This window comes from Gnatocerus cornutus, chromosome 6 (genome assembly GCF_029298725.1).
Source record: "Gnatocerus cornutus isolate USDA-ARS CGAHR chromosome 6, icGnaCorn1.1, whole genome shotgun sequence".
Taxonomy (NCBI): Eukaryota; Metazoa; Arthropoda; class Insecta; order Coleoptera; family Tenebrionidae; genus Gnatocerus; species Gnatocerus cornutus.
In genome coordinates, this window is record NC_142238.1 from 4332349 (window position 1) to 4357814 (window position 25466).

Here is a 25466-nt window from a genome sequence, read left to right on the forward strand (position 1 = left end):
GATGTTTTCTGGCTTGAATTCGCAAAGAAGAGCACGAAATCTACAAAATCATGACTTTTTACCAAGATTCAACGGCTGAATTGCAAGAAAACAGCAGAATTTTGCACGAAATCATCAAAATTCTTACAGAAAACCGCATATTTCGATGCAAAACAACGATTTCACGCCGATTTTCGTTGTTTTCTGGCTTGAATTTGCAAAGAAGAGCACGAAATCTACAAAATCATCACTTTTTACCAAGATTTAACGGCTGAATTGCAAGAAAACAGCAGAATTCTGCACGAAATCATCAAAATTTTTAGAGAAAACCGCATATTTCGATGCAAAACGACGATTTCTCGCCGATTTTCGTTGTTTTCTGGCTTGAATTCGCAAAGAAGAGCACGAAATCTACAAAATCATCACTTTTTACCAAGATTCAACGGCTGAATTGCAAGAAAACAGCAGAATTCTGCACAAAATCATCAAAATTCTTAGAGAAAACCGCATATTTCGATGCAAAACGACGATTTCTCGCCGATTTTCGTGGTTTTCTGGCTTAAATTCGCAAAGAAGAGCACGAAATCTACAAAATCATGACTTTTTACCAAGATTCAACGGCTGAATTGCATGAAAACAGCAGAATTCTGCACAAAATCATCAAAATTCTTACAGAAAACCCCATATTTCGATGCAAAACGATTATTTCTCGCCGATTTTCGTTGTTTTCTGGCTTGAATTCGCAAAGAAAAGCACGAAATCTACAAAATCATGACTTTTTACCAAGATTCAACGGCTGAATTGCAAGAAAACAGCAGAATTCTGCACGAAATCATCAAAATTCTTACAGAAAACCGCATATTTCGATGCAAAACGACGATTTCTCGCCGATTTTCGTTGTTTTCTGGCTTGAATTCGCAAAGAAGAGCACGAAATCTACAAAATCATGACTTTTTACTAAGATTCAACGGCTGAATTGCAAGAAAACCGCAGAATTCTGCACGAAATCATCAAAATTCTTACAGAAAACCGCATTTTTCGATGCAAGTCGACGATTTCTCACCGATTTTCGTTGTTTTCTGGCTTGAGTTCGCAAAGAAGAGCACGAAATCTACAAAATCATCACTTTTTACCAAGATTCAACGGCTGAATTGCAAGAAAACAGCAGAACTCTGCACGAAATCATCAAAATTCTTAGAGAAAACCGCATATTTCGATGCAAAACGACGATTTCTCGCCGATTTTCGTTGTTTTCTGGCTTGAATTCGCAAAGAAGAGCACGAAATCTACAAAATCATCACTTTTTACCAAGATTCAACGGCTGAATTGCAAGAAAACAGCAGAATTCTGCACGAAATCATCAAAATTCTTAGAGAAAACCGCATATTTCGATGCAAAACGACGATTTCTCGCCGATTTTCGTGGTTTTCTGGCTTGAATTCGCAAAGAAGAGCACGAAATCTACAAAATCATGAGTTTTTACCAAGATTCAACAGCTGAATTGCAAGAAAACAGCAGAATTCTGCACAAAATCATCAAAATTCTTACAGAAAACCGCATTTTTCGATGCAAAACGATTATTTCTCGCCGATTTTCGTTGTTTTCTGGCTTGAATTCGCAAAGAAGAGCACGAAATCTACAAAATCATGACTTTTTACTAAGATTCAACCGCTGAATTGCAAGAAAACCGCAGAATTCTGCACGAAATCATCAAAATTCTTACAGAAAACCGCATTTTTCGATGCAAATCGACGATTTCTCACCGATTTTCGTTGTTTTCTGGCTTGAATTTGCAAAGAAGAGCACGAAATCTACAAAATCATGACTTTTTACCAAGATTCAACGGCTGAATTGCAAGAAAACAGCAGCATTCTGCACGAAATCATCAAAATTCTTACAGAAAACCGCATATTTCGATGCAGAACAACGATTTCTCGCCGATTTTCGTTGTTTTCTGGCTTGAATTCGCAAAGAAGAGCACGAAATCTACAAAATCGTCACTTTTTACTAAGATTCTACGGCTGAATTGCAAGAAAACAGCAGAATTCTGCACGAAATCATCAAAATTCTTACAGAAAACCGCATTTTTCGATGCAAATCGACGATTTCTCACCGATTTTCGTTGTTTTCTGGCTTGAATTCGCCAAGAAGAGCACGAAATCTTCAAAACCATGACTTTTTACCAAGATTCAACGGCTGAATTGCAAGAAAACAGCAGCATTCTGCACGAAATCATCAAAATTCTTACAGAAAACCGCATATTTCGATGCAAAACAACGATTTCTCGCCGATTTTCGTTGTTTTCTGGCTTGAATTCGCAAAGAAGAGCACGAAATCTACAAAATCGTCACTTTTTACCAAGATTCTACGGCTGAATTGCAAGAAAACAGCAGAATTCTGCACGAAATCATCAAAATTCTTAGAGAAAACCTCATATTTCGATGCAAAACGACGATTTCTCGCCGATTTTTGTGGTTTTCTGGCTTGAATTCGCAAAGAAGAGCACGAAATCTACAAAATCATGACTTTTTACCAAGATTCAACGGCTGAATTGCAAGAAAACAGCAGAATTCTGCACAAAATCATCAAAATTCTTACAGAAAACCGCATTTTTCGATGCAAAACGATTATTTCTCGCCGATTTTCGTTGTTTTCTGGCTTGAATTCGCAAAGAAGAGCACGAAATCTACAAAATTATGACTTTTTACCAAGATTCAACGGCTGAATTGCAAGAAAACAGCAGAATTCTGCACGAAATCATCAAAATTCTTACAGAAAACCGCATATTTCGATGCAAAACGACGATTTCTCGCCGATTTTCGTTGTTTTCTGGCTTGAATTCGCAAAGAAGAGCACGAAATCTACAAAATCATGACTTTTTACTAAGATTCAACGGCTGAATTGCAAGAAAACCGCAGAATTCTGCACGAAATCATCAAAATTCTTACAGAAAACCGCATTTTTTGATGCAAATCGACGATTTCTCACCGATTTTCGATGTTTTCTGGCTTGAATTCGCATAGAAGAGCACGAAATCTACAAAATCATGACTTTTTACCAAGATTCAACGGCTGAATTGCAAGAAAACAGCAGAATTTTGCACGAAATCATCAAAATTCTTACAGAAAACCGCATATTTCGATGCAAAACAACGATTTCACGCCGATTTTCGTTGTTTTCTGGCTTGAATTTGCAAAGAAGAGCACGAAATCTACAAAATCATCACTTTTTACCAAGATTCAACGGCTGAATTGCAAGAAAACAGCAGAATTCTGCACGAAATCATCAAAATTTTTAGAGAAAACCGCATATTTCGATGCAAAACGACGATTTCTCGCCGATTTTCGTTGTTTTCTGGCTTGAATTCGCAAAGAAGAGCACGAAATCTACAAAATCATCACTTTTTACCAAGATTCAACGGCTGAATTGCAAGAAAACAGCAGAATTCTGCACGAAATCATCAAAATTCTTAGAGAAAACCGCATATTTCGATGCAAAACGACGATTTCTCGCCGATTTTCGTGGTTTTCTGGCTTAAATTCGCAAAGAAGAGCACGAAATCTACAAAATCATGACTTTTTACCAAGATTCAACGGCTGAATTGCATGAAAAAAGCAGAATTCTGCACAAAATCATCAAAATTCTTACAGAAAACCCCATATTTCGATGCAAAACGATTATTTCTCGCCGATTTTCGTTGTTTTCTGGCTTAAATTCGCAAAGAAGAGCACGAAATCTACAAAATCATGACTTTTTACCAAGATTCAACGGCTGAATTGCAAGAAAACAGCAGAATTCTGCACGAAATCATCAAAATTCTTACAGAAAACCGCATATTTCGATGCAAAACGACGATTTCTCGCCGATTTTCGTTGTTTTCTGGCTTGAATTCGCAAAGAAGAGCACGAAATCTACAAAATCACGACTTTTTACTAAGATTCAACGGCTGAATTGCAAGAAAACCACAGAATTCTGCACGAAATCATCAAAATTCTTACAGAAAACCGCATTTTTCGATGCAAGTCGACGATTTCTCACCGATTTTCGTTGTTTTCTGGCTTGAATTCGCAAAGAAGAGCACGAAATCTACAAAATCATCACTTTTTACCAAGATTCAACGGCTGAATTGCAAGAAAACAGCAGAATTCTGCACGAAATCATCAAAATTCTTAGAGAAAACCGCATATTTCGATGCAAAACGACGATTTCTCGCCGATTTTCGTTGTTTTCTGGCTTGAATTCGCAAAGAAGAGCACGAAATCTACAAAATCATCACTTTTTACCAAGATTCAACGGCTGAATTGCAAGAAAACAGCAGAATTCTGCACGAAATCATCAAAATTCTTAGAGAAAACCGCATATTTCGATGCAAAACGACGATTTCTCGCCGATTTTCGTGGTTTTCTGGCTTGAATTCGCAAAGAAGAGCACGAAATCTACAAAATCATGACTTTTTACCAAGATTCAACAGCTGAATTGCAAGAAAACAGCAGAATTCTGCACAAAATCATCAAAATTCTTACAGAAAACCGCATTTTTCGATGCAAAACGATTATTTCTCGCCGATTTTCGTTGTTTTCTGGCTTGAATTCGCAAAGAAGAGCACGAAATCTACAAAATCATGACTTTTTACTAAGATTTAACCGCTGAATTGCAAGAAAACCGCAGAATTCTGCACGAAATCATCAAAATTCTTACAGAAAACCGCATTTTTCGATGCAAATCGACGATTTCTCACCGATTTTCGTTGTTTTCTGGCTTGAATTTGCAAAGAAGAGCACGAAATCTACAAAATCATGACTTTTTACCAAGATTCAACGGCTGAATTGCAAGAAAACAGCAGCATTCTGCACGAAATCATCAAAATTCTTACAGAAAACCGCATATTTCGATGCAAAACAACGATTTCTCGCCGATTTTCGTTGTTTTCTGGCTTGAATTCGCAAAGAAGAGCACGAAATCTACAAAATCGTCACTTTTTACCAAGATTCTACGGCTGAATTGCAAGAAAACAGCAGAATTCTGCACGAAATCATCAAAATTCTTACAGAAAACCGCATATTTCGATGCAAAACGACGACTTCTCGCCGATTTTCTTTGTTTTCTGGCTTGAATTCGCAAAGAAGAGCACGAAATCTACAAAATCATGACTTTTTACCAAGATCCAACGGCTGAATTGCAAGAAAACAGCAGAATTCTGCACGAAATCATCAAAATTCTTAGAGAAAACTGCATATTTCGATGCAAAACAACGATTTCTCGCCGATTTTCGTTGTTTTCTATCTTGAATTCGCCAAGAAGAGCACGAAATCTACAAAATCATGACTTTTTACCAAGATTCAACGGCTGAATTGCAAGAAAACAGCAGAATTCTGCACGAAATCGTCAAAATTCTTAGAGAAAACCGCATATTTCGATGCAAAACGACGATTTCTCGCCGATTTTCGTTGTTTTCTGGCTTGAATTCGCAAAGAAGAGCACGAAATCTACAAAATCATGAATTTTTACCAAGATTCAACGGCTGAATTGCAAGAAAACAGCAGAATTTTGCACGAAATCATCAAAATTCTTACAGAAAACCGCATATTTCGATGCAAAACGATTATTTCTCGCCGATTTTCGTTGTTTTCTGGCTTGAATTCGCAAAGAAGAGCACGAAATCTACAAAATCATGACTTTTTACCAAGATTCAACGGCTGAATTGCAAGAAAACAGCAGAAATCTGCACGAAATCATCAAAATTCTTACAGAAAACCGCATATTTCGATGCAAAACGACAATTTCTCGCCGATTTTCGTTGTTTTCTGGCTTGAATTCGCAAAGAAGAGCACGAAATCTACAAAATCATGACTTTTTACCAAGATTCAACGGCTGAATTGCAAGAAAACCGCAGAATTCTGCACAAAATCATCAAAATTCTCACAGAAAACCGCATTTTTCGATGCAAATCGACGATTTCTCGCCGATTTTCGTTGTTTTCTGGCTTGAATTCGCAAAGAAGAGCACGAAATCTACAAAATCATGACTTTTTACCAAGATTCAACGGCTGAATTGCAAGAAAACAGCAGAATTCTGCACGAAATCATCAAAATTCTTACAGAAAACCGCATATTTCGATGCAAAACGACGATTTCTCGGCGATTTTCGTTGTTTTCTGGCATGAATTTGCAAAGAAGAGCACGAAATCTACAAAACCATGACTTTTTACCAAGATTCAACTGCTGAATTGCAAGAAAACAGCAGAATTCTGCACGAAATCATCAAAATTCTTAGAGAAAACCGCATATTTCGATGCAAAACGACGATTTCTCGCTGATTTTCGTTGTTTTCTGTCTTGAGTTCGCAAAGAAGAGCACGAAATCTACAAAATCATGACTTTTTACCAAGATTCAACGGCTGAATTGCAAGTAAACAGCAGAATTCTGCAAGAAATCGTCAAAATTCTTAGAGAAAACCGCATATTTCGATGCAAAACGACGATTTCTCGCCGATTTTCGTTGTTTTCTGGCTTGAATTCGCAAAGAAAAGCACGAAATCTACAAAATCATGACTTTTTACCAAGATTCAACGGCTGAATTGCAAGAAAACAGCAGAATTCTGCACGAAATCATCAAAATTCTTACAGAAAACAGCATATTTCGATGCAAAACGACGATTTCTCGTCGATTTTCGTTGTTTTCTGGCTTGAATTCGCAAAGAAGAGCACGAAATCTACAAAATCATCACTTTTTACCAAGATTCTACGGCTGAATTGCAAGAAAACAGCAGAATTCTGCACGAAATCATCAAAATTCTTAGAGAAAACTGCATATTTCGATGCAAAACAACGATTTCTCGCCGATTTTCGTTGTTTTCTGGCTTGAATTCGCAAAGAAGAGCACGAAATCTACAAAATCATGACTTTTTACCAAGATTCAACGGCTGAATTACAAGAAAACAGCAGAATTCTGCACGAAATCGTCAAAATTCTTAGAGAAAACCGCATATTTCGATGCAAAACGACGATTTCTCGCCGATTTTCGTTGTTTTCTGGCTTGAATTCGCAAAGAAAAGCACGAAATCTACAAAATCATGACTTTTTACCAAGATTCAACGGCTGAGTTGCAAGAAAACAGCAGAATTCTGCACGAAATCATCAAAATTCTTACAGAAAACAGCATATTTCGATGCAAAACGACGATTTCTCGTCGATTTTCGTTGTTTTCTGGCTTGAATTCGCAAAGAAGAGCACGAAATCTACAAAATCATCACTTTTTACCAAGATTCTACGGCTGAATTGCAAGAAAACAGCAGAATTCTGCACGAAATCATCAAAATTCTTAGAGAAAACTGCATATTTCGATGCAAAACAACGATTTCTCGCCGATTTTCGTTGTTTTCTGGCTTGAATTCGCAAAGAAGAGCACGAAATCTACAAAATCATGACTTTTTACCAAGATTCAACGGCTGAATTGCAAGAAAACAGCAGAATTCTGCACGAAATCGTCAAAATTCTTAGAGAAAACCGCATATTTCGATGCAAAACGACGATTTCTCGCCGATTTTCGTTGTTTTCTGGCTTGAATTCGCAAAGAAGAGCACGAAATCTACAAAATCATAACTTTTTACCAAGATTCAACGGCTGAATTGCAAGAAAACAGCAGAATTCTGCACGAAATCATCAAAATTCTTACAGAAAACCGCATATTTCGACGCATAACAACGATTTCTCGCCGATTTTCGTTGTTTTCTGATTTGAGTTCGCAAAGAAGAGCACGAAATCTACAAAATCATGACTTTTTACCAAGATTCAACGGCTGAATTGCAAGAAAACAGCAGAATTCTGCACGAAATCATCAAAATTCTTAGAGAAAACTGCATATTTCGATGCAAAACCACGATTTCTCGCCGATTTTCGTTGTTTTCTATCTTGAATTCGCCAAGAAGAGCACGAAATCTACAAAATCATGACTTTTTACCAAGATTCAACGGCTGAATTGCAAGAAAACAGCAGAATTCTGCACGAAATCGTCAAAATTCTTAGAGAAAACCGCATATTTCGATGCAAAACGACGATTTCTCGCCGATTTTCGTTGTTTTCTGGCTTGAATTCGCAAAGAAGAGCACGAAATCTACAAAATCATGAATTTTTACCAAGATTCAACGGCTGAATTGCAAGAAAACAGCAGAATTTTGCACGAAATCATCAAAATTCTTACAGAAAACCGCATATTTCGATGCAAAACGATTATTTCTCGCCGATTTTCGTTGTTTTCTGGCTTGAATTCGCAAAGAAGAGCACGAAATCTACAAAATCATGACTTTTTACCAAGATTCAACGGCTGAATTGCAAGAAAACAGCAGAATTCTGCACGAAATCATCAAAATTCTTACAGAAAACCGCATATTTTGATGCAAAACGACGATTTCTCGGCGATTTTCGTTGTTTTCTGGCATGAATTTGCAAAGAAGAGCACGAAATCTACAAAACCATGACTTTTTACCAAGATTCAACTGCTGAATTGCAAGAAAACAGCAGAATTCTGCACGAAATCATCAAAATTCTTAGAGAAAACCGCATATTTCGATGCAAAACGACGATTTCTCGCTGATTTTCGTTGTTTTCTGTCTTGAATTCGCAAAGAAGAGCACGAAATCTACAAAATCATGACTTTTTACCAAGATTCAACAGCTGAATTGCAAGTAAACAACAGAATTCTGCACGGAATCGTCAAAATTCTTAGAGAAAACCGCATATTTCGATGCAAAACGACGATTTCTCGCCGATGTTCGTTGTTTTCTGGCTTGAATTCGCAAAGAAAAGCACGAAATCTACAAAATCATGACTTTTTACCAAGATTCAACAGCTGAATTGCAAGAAAACAGCAGAATTCTGCACGAAATCATCAAAATTCTTACAGAAAACAGCATATTTCGATGCAAAACTACGATTTCTCGCCGATTTTCGTTGTTTTCTGGCTTGAATTCGAAGAAGAGCACGAAATCTACAAAATCATGACTTTTTACCAAGATTCAACGGCTAAATTGCAAGAAAACCGCAGAATTCTGCACGAAATCATCAAAATTCTCACAGAAAACCGCATTTTTCGATGCAAATCGACGATTTCTCGCCGATTTTCGTTGTTTTCTGGCTTGAATTCGCAAAGAAGAGCACGAAATCGACAAAATCATGACTTTTTACCAAGATTCAACGGCTGAATTGCAAGAAAACAGCAGAATTCTGCACGAAATCATCAAAATTCTTAGAGAAAACTGCATATTTTGATGCAAAACGACGATTTCTCGGCGATTTTCGTTGTTTTCTGGCATGAATTTGCAAAGAAGAGCACGAAATCTACAAAACCATGACTTTTTACCAAGATTCAACTGCTGAATTGCAAGAAAACAGCAGAATTCTGCACGAAATCATCAAAATTCTTAGAGAAAACCGCATATTTCGATGCAAAACGACGATTTCTCGCTGATTTTCGTTGTTTTCTGTCTTGAATTCGCAAAGAAGAGCACGAAATCTACAAAATCATGACTTTTTACCAAGATTCAACAGCTGAATTGCAAGTAAACAACAGAATTCTGCACGGAATCGTCAAAATTCTTAGAGAAAACCGCATATTTCGATGCAAAACGACGATTTCTCGCCGATTTTCGTGGTTTTCTGGCTTGAATTCGCAAAGAAGAGCACGAAATCTACAAAATCATGACTTTTTACCAAGATTCAACAGCTGAATTGCAAGAAAACAGCAGAATTCTGCACAAAATCATCAAAATTCTTACAGAAAACCGCATTTTTCGATGCAAAACGATTATTTCTCGCCGATTTTCGTTGTTTTCTGGCTTGAATTCGCAAAGAAGAGCACGAAATCTACAAAATCATGACTTTTTACTAAGATTTAACCGCTGAATTGCAAGAAAACCGCAGATTTCTGCACGAAATCATCAAAATTCTTACAGAAAACCGCATTTTTCGATGCAAATCGACGATTTCTCACCGATTTTCGTTGTTTTCTGGCTTGAATTTGCAAAGAAGAGCACGAAATCTACAAAATCATGACTTTTTACCAAGATTCAACGGCTGAATTGCAAGAAAACAGCAGCATTCTGCACGAAATCATCAAAAATCTTACAGAAAACCGCATATTTCGATGCAAAACAACGATTTCTCGCCGATTTTCGTTGTTTTCTGGCTTGAATTCGCAAAGAAGAGCACGAAATCTACAAAATCGTCACTTTTTACCAAGATTCTACGGCTGAATTGCAAGAAAACAGCAGAATTCTGCACGAAATCATCAAAATTCTTACAGAAAACCGCATATTTCGATGCAAAACGACGACTTCTCGCCGATTTTCTTTGTTTTCTGGCTTGAATTCGCAAAGAAGAGCACGAAATCTACAAAATCATGACTTTTTACCAAGATCCAACGGCTGAATTGCAAGAAAACAGCAGAATTCTGCACGAAATCATCAAAATTCTTAGAGAAAACTGCATATTTCGATGCAAAACAACGATTTCTCGCCGATTTTCGTTGTTTTCTATCTTGAATTCGCCAAGAAGAGCACGAAATCTACAAAATCATGACTTTTTACCAAGATTCAACGGCTGAATTGCAAGAAAACAGCAGAATTCTGCACGAAATCGTCAAAATTCTTAGAGAAAACCGCATATTTCGATGCAAAACGACGATTTCTCGCCGATTTTCGTTGTTTTCTGGCTTGAATTCGCAAAGAAGAGCACGAAATCTACAAAATCATGAATTTTTACCAAGATTCAACGGCTGAATTGCAAGAAAACAGCAGAATTTTGCACGAAATCATCAAAATTCTTACAGAAAACCGCATATTTCGATGCAAAACGATTATTTCTCGCCGATTTTCGTTGTTTTCTGGCTTGAATTCGCAAAGAAGAGCACGAAATCTACAAAATCATGACTTTTTACCAAGATTCAACGGCTGAATTGCAAGAAAACAGCAGAAATCTGCACGAAATCATCAAAATTCTTACAGAAAACCGCATATTTCGATGCAAAACGACAATTTCTCGCCGATTTTCGTTGTTTTCTGGCTTGAATTCGCAAAGAAGAGCACGAAATCTACAAAATCATGACTTTTTACCAAGATTCAACGGCTGAATTGCAAGAAAACCGCAGAATTCTGCACAAAATCATCAAAATTCTCACAGAAAACCGCATTTTTCGATGCAAATCGACGATTTCTCGCCGATTTTCGTTGTTTTCTGGCTTGAATTCGCAAAGAAGAGCACGAAATCTACAAAATCATGACTTTTTACCAAGATTCAACGGCTGAATTGCAAGAAAACAGCAGAATTCTGCACGAAATCATCAAAATTCTTACAGAAAACCGCATATTTCGATGCAAAACGACGATTTCTCGGCGATTTTCGTTGTTTTCTGGCATGAATTTGCAAAGAAGAGCACGAAATCTACAAAACCAGGACTTTTTACCAAGATTCAACTGCTGAATTGCAAGAAAACAGCAGAATTCTGCACGAAATCATCAAAATTCTTAGAGAAAACCGCATATTTCGATGCAAAACGACGATTTCTCGCTGATTTTCGTTGTTTTCTGTCTTGAGTTCGCAAAGAAGAGCACGAAATCTACAAAATCATGACTTTTTACCAAGATTCAACGGCTGAATTGCAAGTAAACAGCAGAATTCTGCAAGAAATCGTTAAAATTCTTAGAGAAAACCGCATATTTCGATGCAAAACGACGATTTCTCGCCGATTTTCGTTGTTTTCTGGCTTGAATTCGCAAAGAAAAGCACGAAATCTACAAAATCATGACTTTTTACCAAGATTCAACGGCTGAATTGCAAGAAAACAGCAGAATTCTGCACGAAATCATCAAAATTCTTACAGAAAACAGCATATTTCGATGCAAAACGACGATTTCTCGTCGATTTTCGTTGTTTTCTGGCTTGAATTCGCAAAGAAGAGCACGAAATCTACAAAATCATCACTTTTTACCAAGATTCTACGGCTGAATTGCAAGAAAACAGCAGAATTCTGCACGAAATCATCAAAATTCTTAGAGAAAACTGCATATTTCGATGCAAAACAACGATTTCTCGCCGATTTTCGTTGTTTTCTGGCTTGAATTCGCAAAGAAGAGCACGAAATCTACAAAATCATGACTTTTTACCAAGATTCAACGGCTGAATTACAAGAAAACAGCAGAATTCTGCACGAAATCGTCAAAATTCTTAGAGAAAACCGCATATTTCGATGCAAAACGACGATTTCTCGCCGATTTTCGTTGTTTTCTGGCTTGAATTCGCAAAGAAAAGCACGAAATCTACAAAATCATGACTTTTTACCAAGATTCAACGGCTGAATTGCAAGAAAACAGCAGAATTCTGCACGAAATCATCAAAATTCTTACAGAAAACAGCATATTTCGATGCAAAACGACGATTTCTCGTCGATTTTCGTTGTTTTCTGGCTTGAATTCGCAAAGAAGAGCACGAAATCTACAAAATCATCACTTTTTACCAAGATTCTACGGCTGAATTGCAAGAAAACAGCAGAATTCTGCACGAAATCATCAAAATTCTTAGAGAAAACTGCATATTTCGATGCAAAACAACGATTTCTCGCCGATTTTCGTTGTTTTCTGGCTTGAATTCGCAAAGAAGAGCACGAAATCTACAAAATCATGACTTTTTACCAAGATTCAACGGCTGAATTGCAAGAAAACAGCAGAATTCTGCACGAAATCGTCAAAATTCTTAGAGAAAACCGCATATTTCGATGCAAAACGACGATTTCTCGCCGATTTTCGTTGTTTTCTGGCTTGAATTCGCAAAGAAGAGCACGAAATCTACAAAATCATAACTTTTTACCAAGATTCAACGGCTGAATTGCAAGAAAACAGCAGAATTCTGCACGAAATCATCAAAATTCTTACAGAAAACCGCATATTTCGACGCATAACAACGATTTCTCGCCGATTTTCGTTGTTTTCTGGTTTGAGTTCGCAAAGAAGAGCACGAAATCTACAAAATCATGACTTTTTACCAAGATTCAACGGCTGAATTGCAAGAAAACAGCAGAATTCTGCACGAAATCATCAAAATTCTTAGAGAAAACTGCATATTTCGATGCAAAACCACGATTTCTCGCCGATTTTCGTTGTTTTCTATCTTGAATTCGCCAAGAAGAGCACGAAATCTACAAAATCATGACTTTTTACCAAGATTCAACGGCTGAATTGCAAGAAAACAGCAGAATTCTGCACGAAATCGTCAAAATTCTTAGAGAAAACCGCATATTTCGATGCAAAACGACGATTTCTCGCCGATTTTCGTTGTTTTCTGGCTTGAATTTGCAAAGAAGAGCACGAAATCTACAAAATCATGAATTTTTACCAAGATTCAACGGCTGAATTGCAAGAAAACAGCAGAATTTTGCACGAAATCATCAAAATTCTTACAGAAAACCGCATATTTCGATGCAAAACGATTATTTCTCGCCGATTTTCGTTGTTTTCTGGCTTGAATTCGCAAAGAAGAGCACGAAATCTACAAAATCATGACTTTTTACCAAGATTCAACGGCTGAATTGCAAGAAAACAGCAGAATTCTGCACGAAATCATCAAAATTCTTACAGAAAACCGCATATTTTGATGCAAAACGACGATTTCTCGGCGATTTTCGTTGTTTTCTGGCATGAATTTGCAAAGAAGAGCACGAAATCTACAAAACCATGACTTTTTACCAAGATTCAACTGCTGAATTGCAAGAAAACAGCAGAATTCTGCACGAAATCATCAAAATTCTTAGAGAAAACCGCATATTTCGATGCAAAACGACGATTTCTCGCTGATTTTCGTTGTTTTCTGTCTTGAATTCGCAAAGAAGAGCACGAAATCTACAAAATCATGACTTTTTACCAAGATTCAACAGCTGAATTGCAAGTAAACAACAGAATTCTGCACGGAATCGTCAAAATTCTTAGAGAAAACCGCATATTTCGATGCAAAACGACGATTTCTCGCCGATTTTCGTTGTTTTCGGGCTTGAATTCGCAAAGAAAAGCACGAAATCTAAAAAATCATGACTTTTTACCAAGATTCAACAGCTGAATTGCAAGAAAACAGCAGAATTCTGCACGAAATCATCAAAATTCTTACAGAAAACAGCATATTTCGATGCAAAACTACGATTTCTCGCCGATTTTCGTTGTTTTCTGGCTTGAATTCAAAGAAGAGCACGAAATCTACAAAATCATGACTTTTTACCAAGATTCAACGGCTAAATTGCAAGAAAACCGCAGAATTCTGCACGAAATCATCAAAATTCTCACAGAAAACCGCATTTTTCGATGCAAATCGACGATTTCTCGCCGATTTTCGTTGTTTTCTGGCTTGAATTCGCAAAGAAGAGCACGAAATCGACAAAATCATGACTTTTTACCAAGATTCAACGGCTGAATTGCAAGAAAACAGCAGAATTCTGCACGAAATCATCAAAATTCTTAGAGAAAACTGCATATTTCGATGCAAAACCACGATTTCTCGCCGATTTTCGTTGTTTTCTATCTTGAATTCGCCAAGAAGAGCACGAAATCTACAAAATCATGACTTTTTACCAAGATTCAACGGCTGAATTGCAAGAAAACAGCAGAATTCTGCACGAAATCGTCAAAATTCTTAGAGAAAACCGCATATTTCGATGCAAAACGACGATTTCTCGCCGATTTTCGTTGTTTTCTGGCTTGAATTCGCAAAGAAGAGCACGAAATCTACAAAATCATGAATTTTTACCAAGATTCAACGGCTGAATTGCAAGAAAACAGCAGAATTTTGCACGAAATCATCAAAATTCTTACAGAAAACCGCATATTTCGATGCAAAACGATTATTTCTCGCCGATTTTCGTTGTTTTCTGGCTTGAATTCGCAAAGAAGAGCACGAAATCTACAAAATCATGACTTTTTACCAAGATTCAACGGCTGAATTGCAAGAAAACCGCAGAATTCTGCACGAAATCATCAAAATTCTCACAGAAAACCGCATTTTTCGATGCAAATCGACGATTTCTCGCCGATTTTCGTTGTTTTCTGGCTTGAATTCGCAAAGAAGAGCACGAAATCGACAAAATCATGACTTTTTACCAAGATTCAACGGCTGAATTGCAAGAAAACAGCAGAATTCTGCACGAAATCATCAAAATTCTTACAGAAAACCGCATATTTTGATGCAAAACGACGATTTCTCGGCGATTTTCGTTGTTTTCTGGCATGAATTTGCAAAGAAGAGCACGAAATCTACAAAACCATGACTTTTTACCAAGATTCAACTGCTGAATTGCAAGAAAACAGCAGAATTCTGCACGAAATCATCAAAATTCTTAGAGAAAACCGCATATTTCGATGCAAAACGACGATTTCTCGCTGATTTTCGTTGTTTTCTGTCTTGAATTCGCAAAGAAGAGCACGAAATCTACAAAATCATGACTTTTTACCAAGATTCAACAGCTGAATTGCAAGTAAACAACAGAATTCTGCACGAAATCGTCAAAATTCTTAGAGAAAACCGCATATTTCGATGCAAAACGACGATTTCTCGCCGGTTTTCGTTGTTTTCTGGCTTGAATTCGCAAAGAAAAGCACGAAATCTACAAAATCATGACTTTTTACCAAGATTCAACAGCTGAATTGCAAGAAAACAGCAGAATTCTGCACGAAATCATCAAAATTCTTACAGAAAACAGCATATTTCGATGCAAAACTACGATTTCTCGCCGATTTTCGTTGTTTTCTGGCTTGAATTCGCAAAGAAGAGCACGAAATCTACAAAATCATGACTTTTTACCAAGATTCAACGGCTAAATTGCAAGAAAACCGCAGAATTCTGCACGAAATCATCAAAATTCTCACAGAAAACCGCATTTTTCGATGCAAATCGACGATTTCTCGCCGATTTTCGTTGTTTTCTGGCTTGAATTCGCAAAGAAGAGCACGAAATCGACAAAATCATGACTTTTTACCAAGATTCAACGGCTGAATTGCAAGAAAACAGCAGAATTCTGCACGAAATCATCAAAATTCTTACAGAAAACCGCATATTTCGAAGCGAAACGACGATTTCTCGGCGATTTTCGTTGTTTTCTGGCATGAATTTGCAAAGAAGAGCACGAAATCTACAAAACCATGACTTTTTACCAAGATTCAACTGCTGAATTGCAAGAAAACAGCAGAATTCTGCACGAAATCATCAAAATTCTTACAGAAAACAGCATATTTCGATGCAAAACGACGATTTCTCGCCGATTATCGTTGTTTTCTGGCTTGAATTCGCAAAGAAGAGCACGAAATCTACAAAATCATCACTTTTTACCAAGATTCTACGGCTGAATTGCAAGAAAACAGCAGAATTCTGCACGAAATCATCAAAATTCTTACAGAAAACCGCATATTTCGATGCAAAACGACGATTTCTCGCCGATTTTCGTTGTTTTCTAGTTTGAGTTCGCAAAGAAGAGCACGAAATCTACAAAATCATGACTTTTTATCAAGATTCAACAGCTGAATTGCAAGAAAACAGCAGAACTCTGCACGAAATCATCAAAATTCTTAGAGAAAACTGCATATTTCGATGCAAAACAACGATTTCTCGCCGATTTTCGTTGTTTTCTATCTTGAATTTGCCAAGAAGAGCTCGAAATCTACAAAATCATGACTTTTTCCCAAGATTCAACGGCTGAATTGCAAGAAAACAGCAGAATTCTGCACGAAATCGTCAAAATTCTTAGAGAAAACCGCATATTTCGATGCAAAACGACGATTTCTCGCCGATTTTCGTTGTTTTCTGGCTTGAATTCGCAAAGAAGAGCACGAAATCTACAAAATCATGAATTTTTACCAAGATTCAACGGCTGAATTGCAAGAAAACAGCAGAATTTTGCACGAAATCATCAAAATTCTTACAGAAAACCGCATGTTTCGATGCAAAACGATTATTTCTCGCCGATTTTCGTTGTTTTCTGGCTTGAATTCGCAAAGAAGAGCACGAAATCTACAAAATCATGACTTTTTACCAAGATTCAACGGCTGAATTGCAAGAAAACAGCAGAATTCTGCACGAAATCATCAAAATTCTTACAGAAAACCGCATATTTCGATGCAAAACGACGATTTCTCGCCGATTTTCGTTGTTTTCTGGCTTGAATTCGCAAAGAAGAGCACGAAATCTTCAAAATCATGACTTTTTACTAAGATTCAACGGCTGAATTGCAAGAAAACAGCAGAATTCTGCACGAAATCATCAAAATTCTTAGAGAAAACTGCATATTTCGATGCAAAACAACGATTTCTTGCCGATTTTCGTTGTTTTCTATCCTGAATTCGCCAAGAGGAGCACGAATTCTACAAAATCATGACTTTTTACCAAGATTCAACAGCTGAATTGCAAGAAAACAGCAGAATTCTGCACGAAATCGTCAAAATTCTTAGAGAAAACCGCATATTTCGATGCAAAACGACGATTTCTCGCCGATTTTCGTTGTTTTCTGGCTTGAATTCGCAAAGAAGAGCACGAAATCTACAAAATCATCACTTTTTACCAAGATTCAACGGCTGAATTGCAAGAAAACAGCAGAATTCTGCACGAAATCATCAAAATTCTTAGAGAAAACCGCATATTTCGATGCAAAACGACGATTTCTCGCCGATTTTTGTGGTTTTCTGGCTTGAATTCGCAAAAAAGAGCACGAAATCTACAAAATCATGACTTTTTACCAAGATTCAACGGCTGAATTGCAAGAAAACAGCAGAATTCTGCACGAAATCATCAAAATTCTTACAGAAAACCGCATATTTCGATGCAAAACGATTATTTCTCGCCGATTTTCGTTGTTTTCTGGCTTGAATTCGCAAAGAAGAGCACGAAATCTACAAAATCATGACTTTTTACCAAGATTCAACGGCTGAATTGCAAGAAAACAGCAGAATTCTGCTCGAAATCATCAAAATTCTTACAGAAAACCGCATATTTCGATGCAAAACGACGATTTCTCGCCGATTTTCGTTGTTTTCTGGCTTGAATTCGCAAAGAAGAGCACGAAATCTTCAAAATCATGACTTTTTACTAAGATTCAACGGCTGAATTGCAAGAAAACAGCAGAATTCTGCACGAAATCATCAAAATTCTTAGAGAAAACTGCATATTTCGATGCAAAACAACGATTTCTTGCCGATTTTCGTTGTTTTCTATCCTGAATTCGCCAAGAAGAGCACGAATTCTACAAAATCATGACTTTTTACCAAGATTCAACAGCTGAATTGCAAGAAAACAGCAGAATTCTGCACGAAATCGTCAAAATTCTTAGAGAAAACCGCATATTTCGATGCAAAACGACGATTTCTCGCCGATTTTCGTTGTTTTCTGGCTTGAATTCGCAAAGAAGAGCACGAAATCTACAAAATCATCACTTTTTACCAAGATTCAACGGCTGAATTGCAAGAAAACAGCAGAATTCTGCACGAAATCATCAAAATTCTTAGAGAAAACCGCATATTTCGATGCAAAACGACGATTTCTCGCCGATTTTTGTGGTTTTCTGGCTTGAATTCGCAAAAAAGAGCACGAAATCTACAAAATCATGACTTTTTACCAAGATTCAACGGCTGAATTGCAAGAAAACAGCAGAATTCTGCACGAAATCATCAAAATTCTTACAGAAAACCGCATATTTCGATGCAAAACGATTATTTCTCGCCGATTTTCGTTGTTTTCTGGCTTGAATTCGCAAAGAAGAGCACGAAATCTACAAAATCATCACTTTTTACCAAGATTCAACGGCTGAATTGCAAGAAAACAGCAGAATTCTGCACGAAATTATCAAAATTCTGAGAGAAAACCGCATATTTCGATACAAAACGACGTTTTCTCGCTGATTTTCGTTGTTTTCTATCTTGAATTCGCAAAGAAGAGCACGAAATCTACAAAATCATGACTTTTTACCAAGATTCAACGGCTGAATTGCAAGAAAACAGCAGAATTCTGCACGAAATCATCAAATTTCCTAGAGAAAACCGCATATTTCGATGCAAAACGACGTTTTCTCGCTGATTTTCGTTGTTTTCTATCTTGAATTCGCAAAGAAGAGCACTAAATCTACAAAATCATGACTTTTTACCAAGATTCAACGGCTGAATTGCAAGAAAACAGCAGAATTCTGCACGAAATCATCAAAATTCTTACAGAAAACCGCATATTTCGATGCAAAACGACGATTTTTCGTCGATTTTCGTTGTTTTCTGGCTTGAATTTGCAAAGAAGAGCACGAAATCTACAAAATCATCACTTTTTACCAAGATTCAACGGCTGAATTGCAAGAAAACAGCAGAATTCTGCACGAAATCATCAAAATTCTTAGAGAAAACCGCATATTTTGATGCAAAACGACGATTTCTCGCAGATTTTCGTTGTTTTCTATCTTGAATTCGCCAAGAAGAGCACGAAATCTACAAAATCATGACTTTTTACCTAGATTCAACGGCTGAATTGCAAAAAAACAGCAGAATTCTGCACGAAATCATCAAAATTCTTACAGAAAACCCCATATTTCGATGCAAAACGACGATTTCTTGCCGATCCTCGTTGTTTTCTATCCTGAATTCGCCAAGAAGAGCACGAATTCTACAAAATCATGACTTTTTACCAAGATTCAACAGCTGAATTGCAAGAAAACAGCAGAATTCTGCACGAAATCGTCAAAATTCTTAGAGAAAACCGCATATTTCGATGCAAAACGACGATTTCTCGCCGATTTTCGTTGTTTTCTGGCTTGAATTCGCAAAGAAGAGCACGAAATCTACAAAATCATCACTTTTTACCAAGATTCAACGGCTGAATTGCAAGAAAACAGCAGAATTCTGCACGAAATCATCAAAATTCATAGAGAAAACCGCATATTTCGATGCAAAACGACGATTTCTCGCCGATTTTTGTGGTTTTCTGGCTTGAATTCGCAAAAAAGAGCACGAAATCTACAAAATCATGACTTTTTACCAAGATTCAACGGCTGAATTGCAAGAAAACAGCAGAATTCTGCACGAAATCATCAAAATTCTTACAGAAAACCGCATATTTCGATGCAAAACGACTATTTCTCGCCGATTTTCGTTGTTTTCTGGCTTGAATTTGCAAAGAAGGGCACGAAATCTACAAAATCATGACTTTTTACCAAGATTCAACGGCTGAATTGCAAGAAAACAGCAGAATTCTGCACGAAATCATCAAAATTCTTAGAGAAAACTGCATATTTCGATGCAAAACAACGATTTCTCGGCGATTTTCGTTGTTTTCTATCTTGAATTCACCAAGAAGAGCACGAAATCTACAAAATTATGACTTTTTACATAGATTCAACGGCTGAATTGCAAGAAATCAGCAGAATTCTGCACGAAATCATCAAAATTCTTACAGAAAACCGCATATTTCGATGCAAAACGACGATTTCTCGCTGATTTTTGTTGTTTTCTATCTTGAATTCGCAAAGAAGAGCACTAAATCTACAAAATCATGACTTTTTACCAAGATTCAACGGCTGAATTGCAAGAAAACAGCAGAATTCTGCACGAAATCATCAAAATTCTTACAGAAAACCGCATATTTCGATGCAAAACGACGATTTCTCGCCGATTTTCGTTGTTTTCTGGCTTGAATTCGCAAAGAAGAGCACGAAATCTACAAAATCATGACTTTTTACCAAGATTCAACGGCTGAATTGCAAGAAAACAGCAGAATTCAGCACGAAATCAGTAGTAAGGTAGTGCCGGTTTCACTCCACGACCTTGTGGAGTGAAACCGGCATAGGTTTTACGCCGATGACTCATTGCAGTTTAATCTCATTTTATTTTTTATTTTATCAACTTTCAGTACAATGTTATTTGATACTTATCGTTTCAAATTACATTTATCCAATTTTATGAAAGCTTGAAGTTTCATTGCAAATATCTTCGAAACGGTTATTCTGGGTCCATTGGTACATATAACAAAAAAGATGCACATTAGAAAATACTATCGATTCATAGAAAGTAACTGACGTTTGATTTGTAATGTATCAAGTTACAAGATGAAATGTGTTATTTACTGTTTGTTCATAACTCGAAAACGAAGAGTCTGACGAGATTTGCGCTACTAATAAAAAATTAGCGGTTTGTAAAGTACAATTGATTTATAGAAAAAGAATTGGGTTTTAGTCATATCGTGTCAAGTTACAGCTAAATAAAATTTTGAATTTTTGAAGTTTGAAGAGCAATATCTCGGAAACGATACTTCCGACACAATTTGAATCTATGACAAAAAAGATGCGCCTCGAAAAGTACCATCGAAATGTTGAAAGAAAATTTTAATTTTATTCGACCACCCCAAAAATCGAAAAAAATTTTGTTAAATCTTGAATAAAATCCAAACGAATTGAAAAAACTATGACATGTTATATATTTTCTTAATGCACATTTAATTCTGCGTTATTTGATATGCAGCATGACAATTTTAAAAAAACTACCCCTAAATTATTGTTGAAGGTAGAAATCTGAAATTTTGTGTGCATGATTAGTGGACGATTCTAAAAAACGCCGTAATGTTAAAAGTTTTTTTTTGCGACTGGTTTGTCAAAAAATGCAATTGGTACACATAAGGGTTGCGATTTTGTGTGATTGAAAACGATCAAAACAAAGAGAAAATCTTTCTCAATATAGCGACCATACAATCACATAGAAAATAATGCGTTTAAGATTAGCATTTTTGTGGGGTAAAGTCCATTTCCGCCCGACCATAAACTGGCACAATTCATCGTTGTCAGTCGTTAATGAAATGCGCTAGTCGGTTTGTTCAGATTCTGAACCTGACACTCTTTTTTTTTTTTTTTTTTTGGATACATATTTTATATATATTTATACGGTATTGTACTCAAAACTCTTTTCTTTATCCATTCCCAAAAATTCAGAAAATTTTGAAAACTTAAAAAAAAAAAAAAAAAAATTTTTTTAGATAATTTTTTTCTACTACCCCTGTTTAAATGTAAAAAAAGTATTTTTCTTTTACGTAAATTTTCAAAAATTTGCTTTATCTCGAAAAACTACCCCTATTTAAAAAAAACTAAATATATATTCAATAATTTTTATTGTGTTTGCTACAAAGTTAAATTATATAGTAATCCGGGGGGAGGGGTGTGACTGCACCATTTTTCGATTATCCCTGTAAGTGCATTAAAATTAATCTTTTTGTTTTACTCCAAAAGTCTTTACTTACGGGATATCACGAATATGCACTCATCCGCAACCTCTCCTGTCTGCGGAATTCTTTTCGCTCCCTCCTTGATAGACAAGGTGGGACCTCTCTTATAATGTCCCTGTTTAACACTGGCCGATATCCCAGATAATCATCAGCATCATCATCATCATCCCACAATTCTTCTTTTTGAATGTTATTTAAAGGTGCTGCTGCTGCTGCTGCTGCTGCTGCTGCTGCTGCTGCTGCTGCTGCTGCTGATGTTCCTACTTCCCCACTGCTTGCAGAATTCTGCTGGGGTTGGTAAGATGCTGATGTGGGTGGTTGCGCCCATTCAGTTAGTCCAGGTTGGAATCGGCGACTGCACTTGAACTTGTGGATCGCCATTTTCGTTGGCTTAACCCAATGGTCTTTAACGAACGGGCATTGCACTAATTCTGAAAAAAATTATTGTATATAATTAAAAACAGAAGAAGAACAATGTCTTACCGTCGCTCATGTTGCTTCAAGATTTCTTGATTTCTGTTGCTCTAAAGTGTTACAATTTGATTTATATTAAAGTCATTTATCACCGCCTACTTGACAAAATACGTTTTACGCCTTGTTTATCTCCACACACTATTTTTCAACCAATCCCTACTTAGTACACTTACCGTTGCTGATGTTGCTATTGTGACATTGCGTTTCATTGGTTACAGCTTTCCCACACCAGCTCGAACTTAGACTTTTGAATGTCTTATTGGAGATGTATGTCCCAAACCTATGCACGCTTCTTGTTTCAATGACCCCGGTCATGAAAAATGCAAGCTTGCACTTACAAAATGCATTGCCAAGTTCCTGCGACAATGACCTGTCTTTAAGATTGATGTAATAAGCTGATATATGTCTAATTCTCTCGAGCATTGACTTGTCCTTCAAAATGTGCAAGCTCAGCAGATTTTTCCGAATGATCAATGAACTTTCCACCTCCTGCATACGTATCTATAGTGGGGCACTTTTGCAAAATCAACAATTTTCTTTATTATAAAAATGAACTTTTCTGTATTGCAAATCATTCAGTTGACAAAGTTGACAAGATGAAGACTCCCGCAAAGAAGTTCAACCTTAGCCTCAAAAAATCGCCTGCTGTAAGTAAAATTATTAATATATATTTTCATTTATTCTATCTGTATATAAATTTTATTTTAAATACCATTTTTTTTAGATTTCGGTCAAAAGTAGCGCCGAAGAAGAAGAAGAAGAAAAACAAACAATAAAAGTCCTGCAAAATGTTTTGCTGCAGGTAAATCAATTTTACAATTTTTAGTACATTACAAATAACATGATTTATTTGGCTTTCAGGAAGCAGGTGGAGTGGATTTAGAAGTTCTCCAGGTAGAAGATGGAGAATTGCTCTCTGTGAGTATTATAAATAATTCTCTAACAATCTTACTTTCGGTTATTTAAAATTTTTAATTCTTTTCGTTCAATTTTCAGGGTTGTGAGTCTCTGGATAGTTTTTTAAAGACGGCGGGACAAGTACCCTCAGTGCCACCTCCGATGAGGAAATTAAATTCGAAAAAATCGCCAAAACCAACGCCATCCAGGGGAAAAAATTTACGTTTGCTGGAAGAACAAGTGTTGAACGAGGAGTCACCTTGTTCATCACAGGACTTCACGGAAGATGAAGAAGAAGAAAACTCTACAACATCCACCCTGCGAGGTTGTCGCAAACGTTTGATAGCAGAGAAGCAAAAGCACCTTTACCATCTGGAGGGTATAGAGAGGGCCCTCCAGGAACTGAAGAAAAAAGAAGATAAGTTTCTTCTCGTTATACAAGAAAAAAGAAGAAAACTGACAAACGAGGCAATAAACCTAAATAATCAAATTGATACATGTAAAGACGTGATCAACCATATTTCGAAACAATTATAAGCTACTCTAATAAATAATTATAATATGTTTTATTGTTTTATTTTATTTTTTATTAAAAACATTTGAATAGACTAGACCACAAATTTAACCAACATGTTTGTACTAATATTGGTTGGTAATTTATTTACATTCCAGTTATTTCATTAAAGCTAATAAATTATATATAAACAAAAAAATCTACTATTTACTGCGTTGAATATTTCATTTAATTAAACTTATTCTATTCAATTTTGTAAGATTGAAATTCATTTGATTTTTATTGTTCCAAATTTATTTTTATTCTTCCAGTTTTGTCTTTTTTTCACATTTTTACATATTAAAACCATCATAAAATAAAACAAGGATAACAGAAAAAATTTTGATTGATATATACCATATTTTATTTTATTATTTTGAAATAACATTTTCAATTAATTGTAATCGATACATTTTTCTTTGTAGTTGAAACAATTCAATTTGTTGTTTTAAATGAATCAAAGATTGAATATGTCGTTCAATTTTTATCTGATAACTTTTTATAGCAAGCGTCTTCTTATGGTCATAAAACTTCTTGTTTAGGAATTTGGGCATAATTGTCTTTTTCTACAAATTCTATGTCCGTGGATAAATACACCGTTCCTCTGCTGATCAAAAATATTTCTTTTCCAAGTTTAATTTCTTCGTTTAAAGTTGCAAAATTGTTGTTTTTCTTCAATCTATTTGTAAAACGATGAGGAAGAATCGTTTTGAAGCCAGGACACTTTACACACACCTTTTCGCCATAGCACGTATCAGCAAAACTAAAATTCAACACTTTATATGGTTTATGTAGTTGCAGTGAGCGCAAACTTACAAATTCGTCAACTCTCAAATTATCGTTTAATTCTTTAATCATTGCAGACATTTTCTTTTAAAAGATGAAGTTATAAATTACAAACAATCTGATTTTAAGACTACATTTTGTAGATTTATATAAATATTCTTTCATTCATACGCAAGCGCAATTAAAAATTTCGAATTCAGCACTATTTGAAATATGAACAATTTGCTGACAATCAACAACTGACATGTCTCAAATTGCTAGTGTCCTTGGTTTACAAGTTGAAACTTGTTGATTTCTCTAGTACTTATAGATGCAAGAATTTTGCTTTGACAAAACTGTGTTTTTGTGCTTGTATGTGAATGTATGGTGCTATAAAAACATCTAAAAACATGGAAACTGTGACTTCTCTGTGCAAGCGATCATTACGACTTATACGACAGTACATTAGTAAAGTTAACAATGTGGATGAGACTCAACGTATGATAACTCATATTAACACCACAATCAGAATAGTTA

At 36.1% G+C, this 25466-nt stretch overlaps 1 protein-coding gene across 1 annotated transcript; it reads right to left on the reverse strand.

Annotated features, from left to right (window-relative positions):
* Positions 1–22188: 22188 nt before the first annotated feature.
* On the reverse strand, positions 22189–22815 carry LOC148172239 (uncharacterized). The gene is made up of 2 exons (XM_088038920.1): positions 22724–22815; positions 22189–22671 (listed from the first exon to the last, which is right to left on the reverse strand). Exons 1-2 carry the CDS (start codon positions 22731–22733, stop codon positions 22262–22264), a joined length of 420 nt encoding a protein of 139 aa, XP_087895046.1. The 5' UTR covers positions 22734–22815; the 3' UTR covers positions 22189–22261.
* Positions 22816–25466: the final 2651 nt, after the last annotated feature.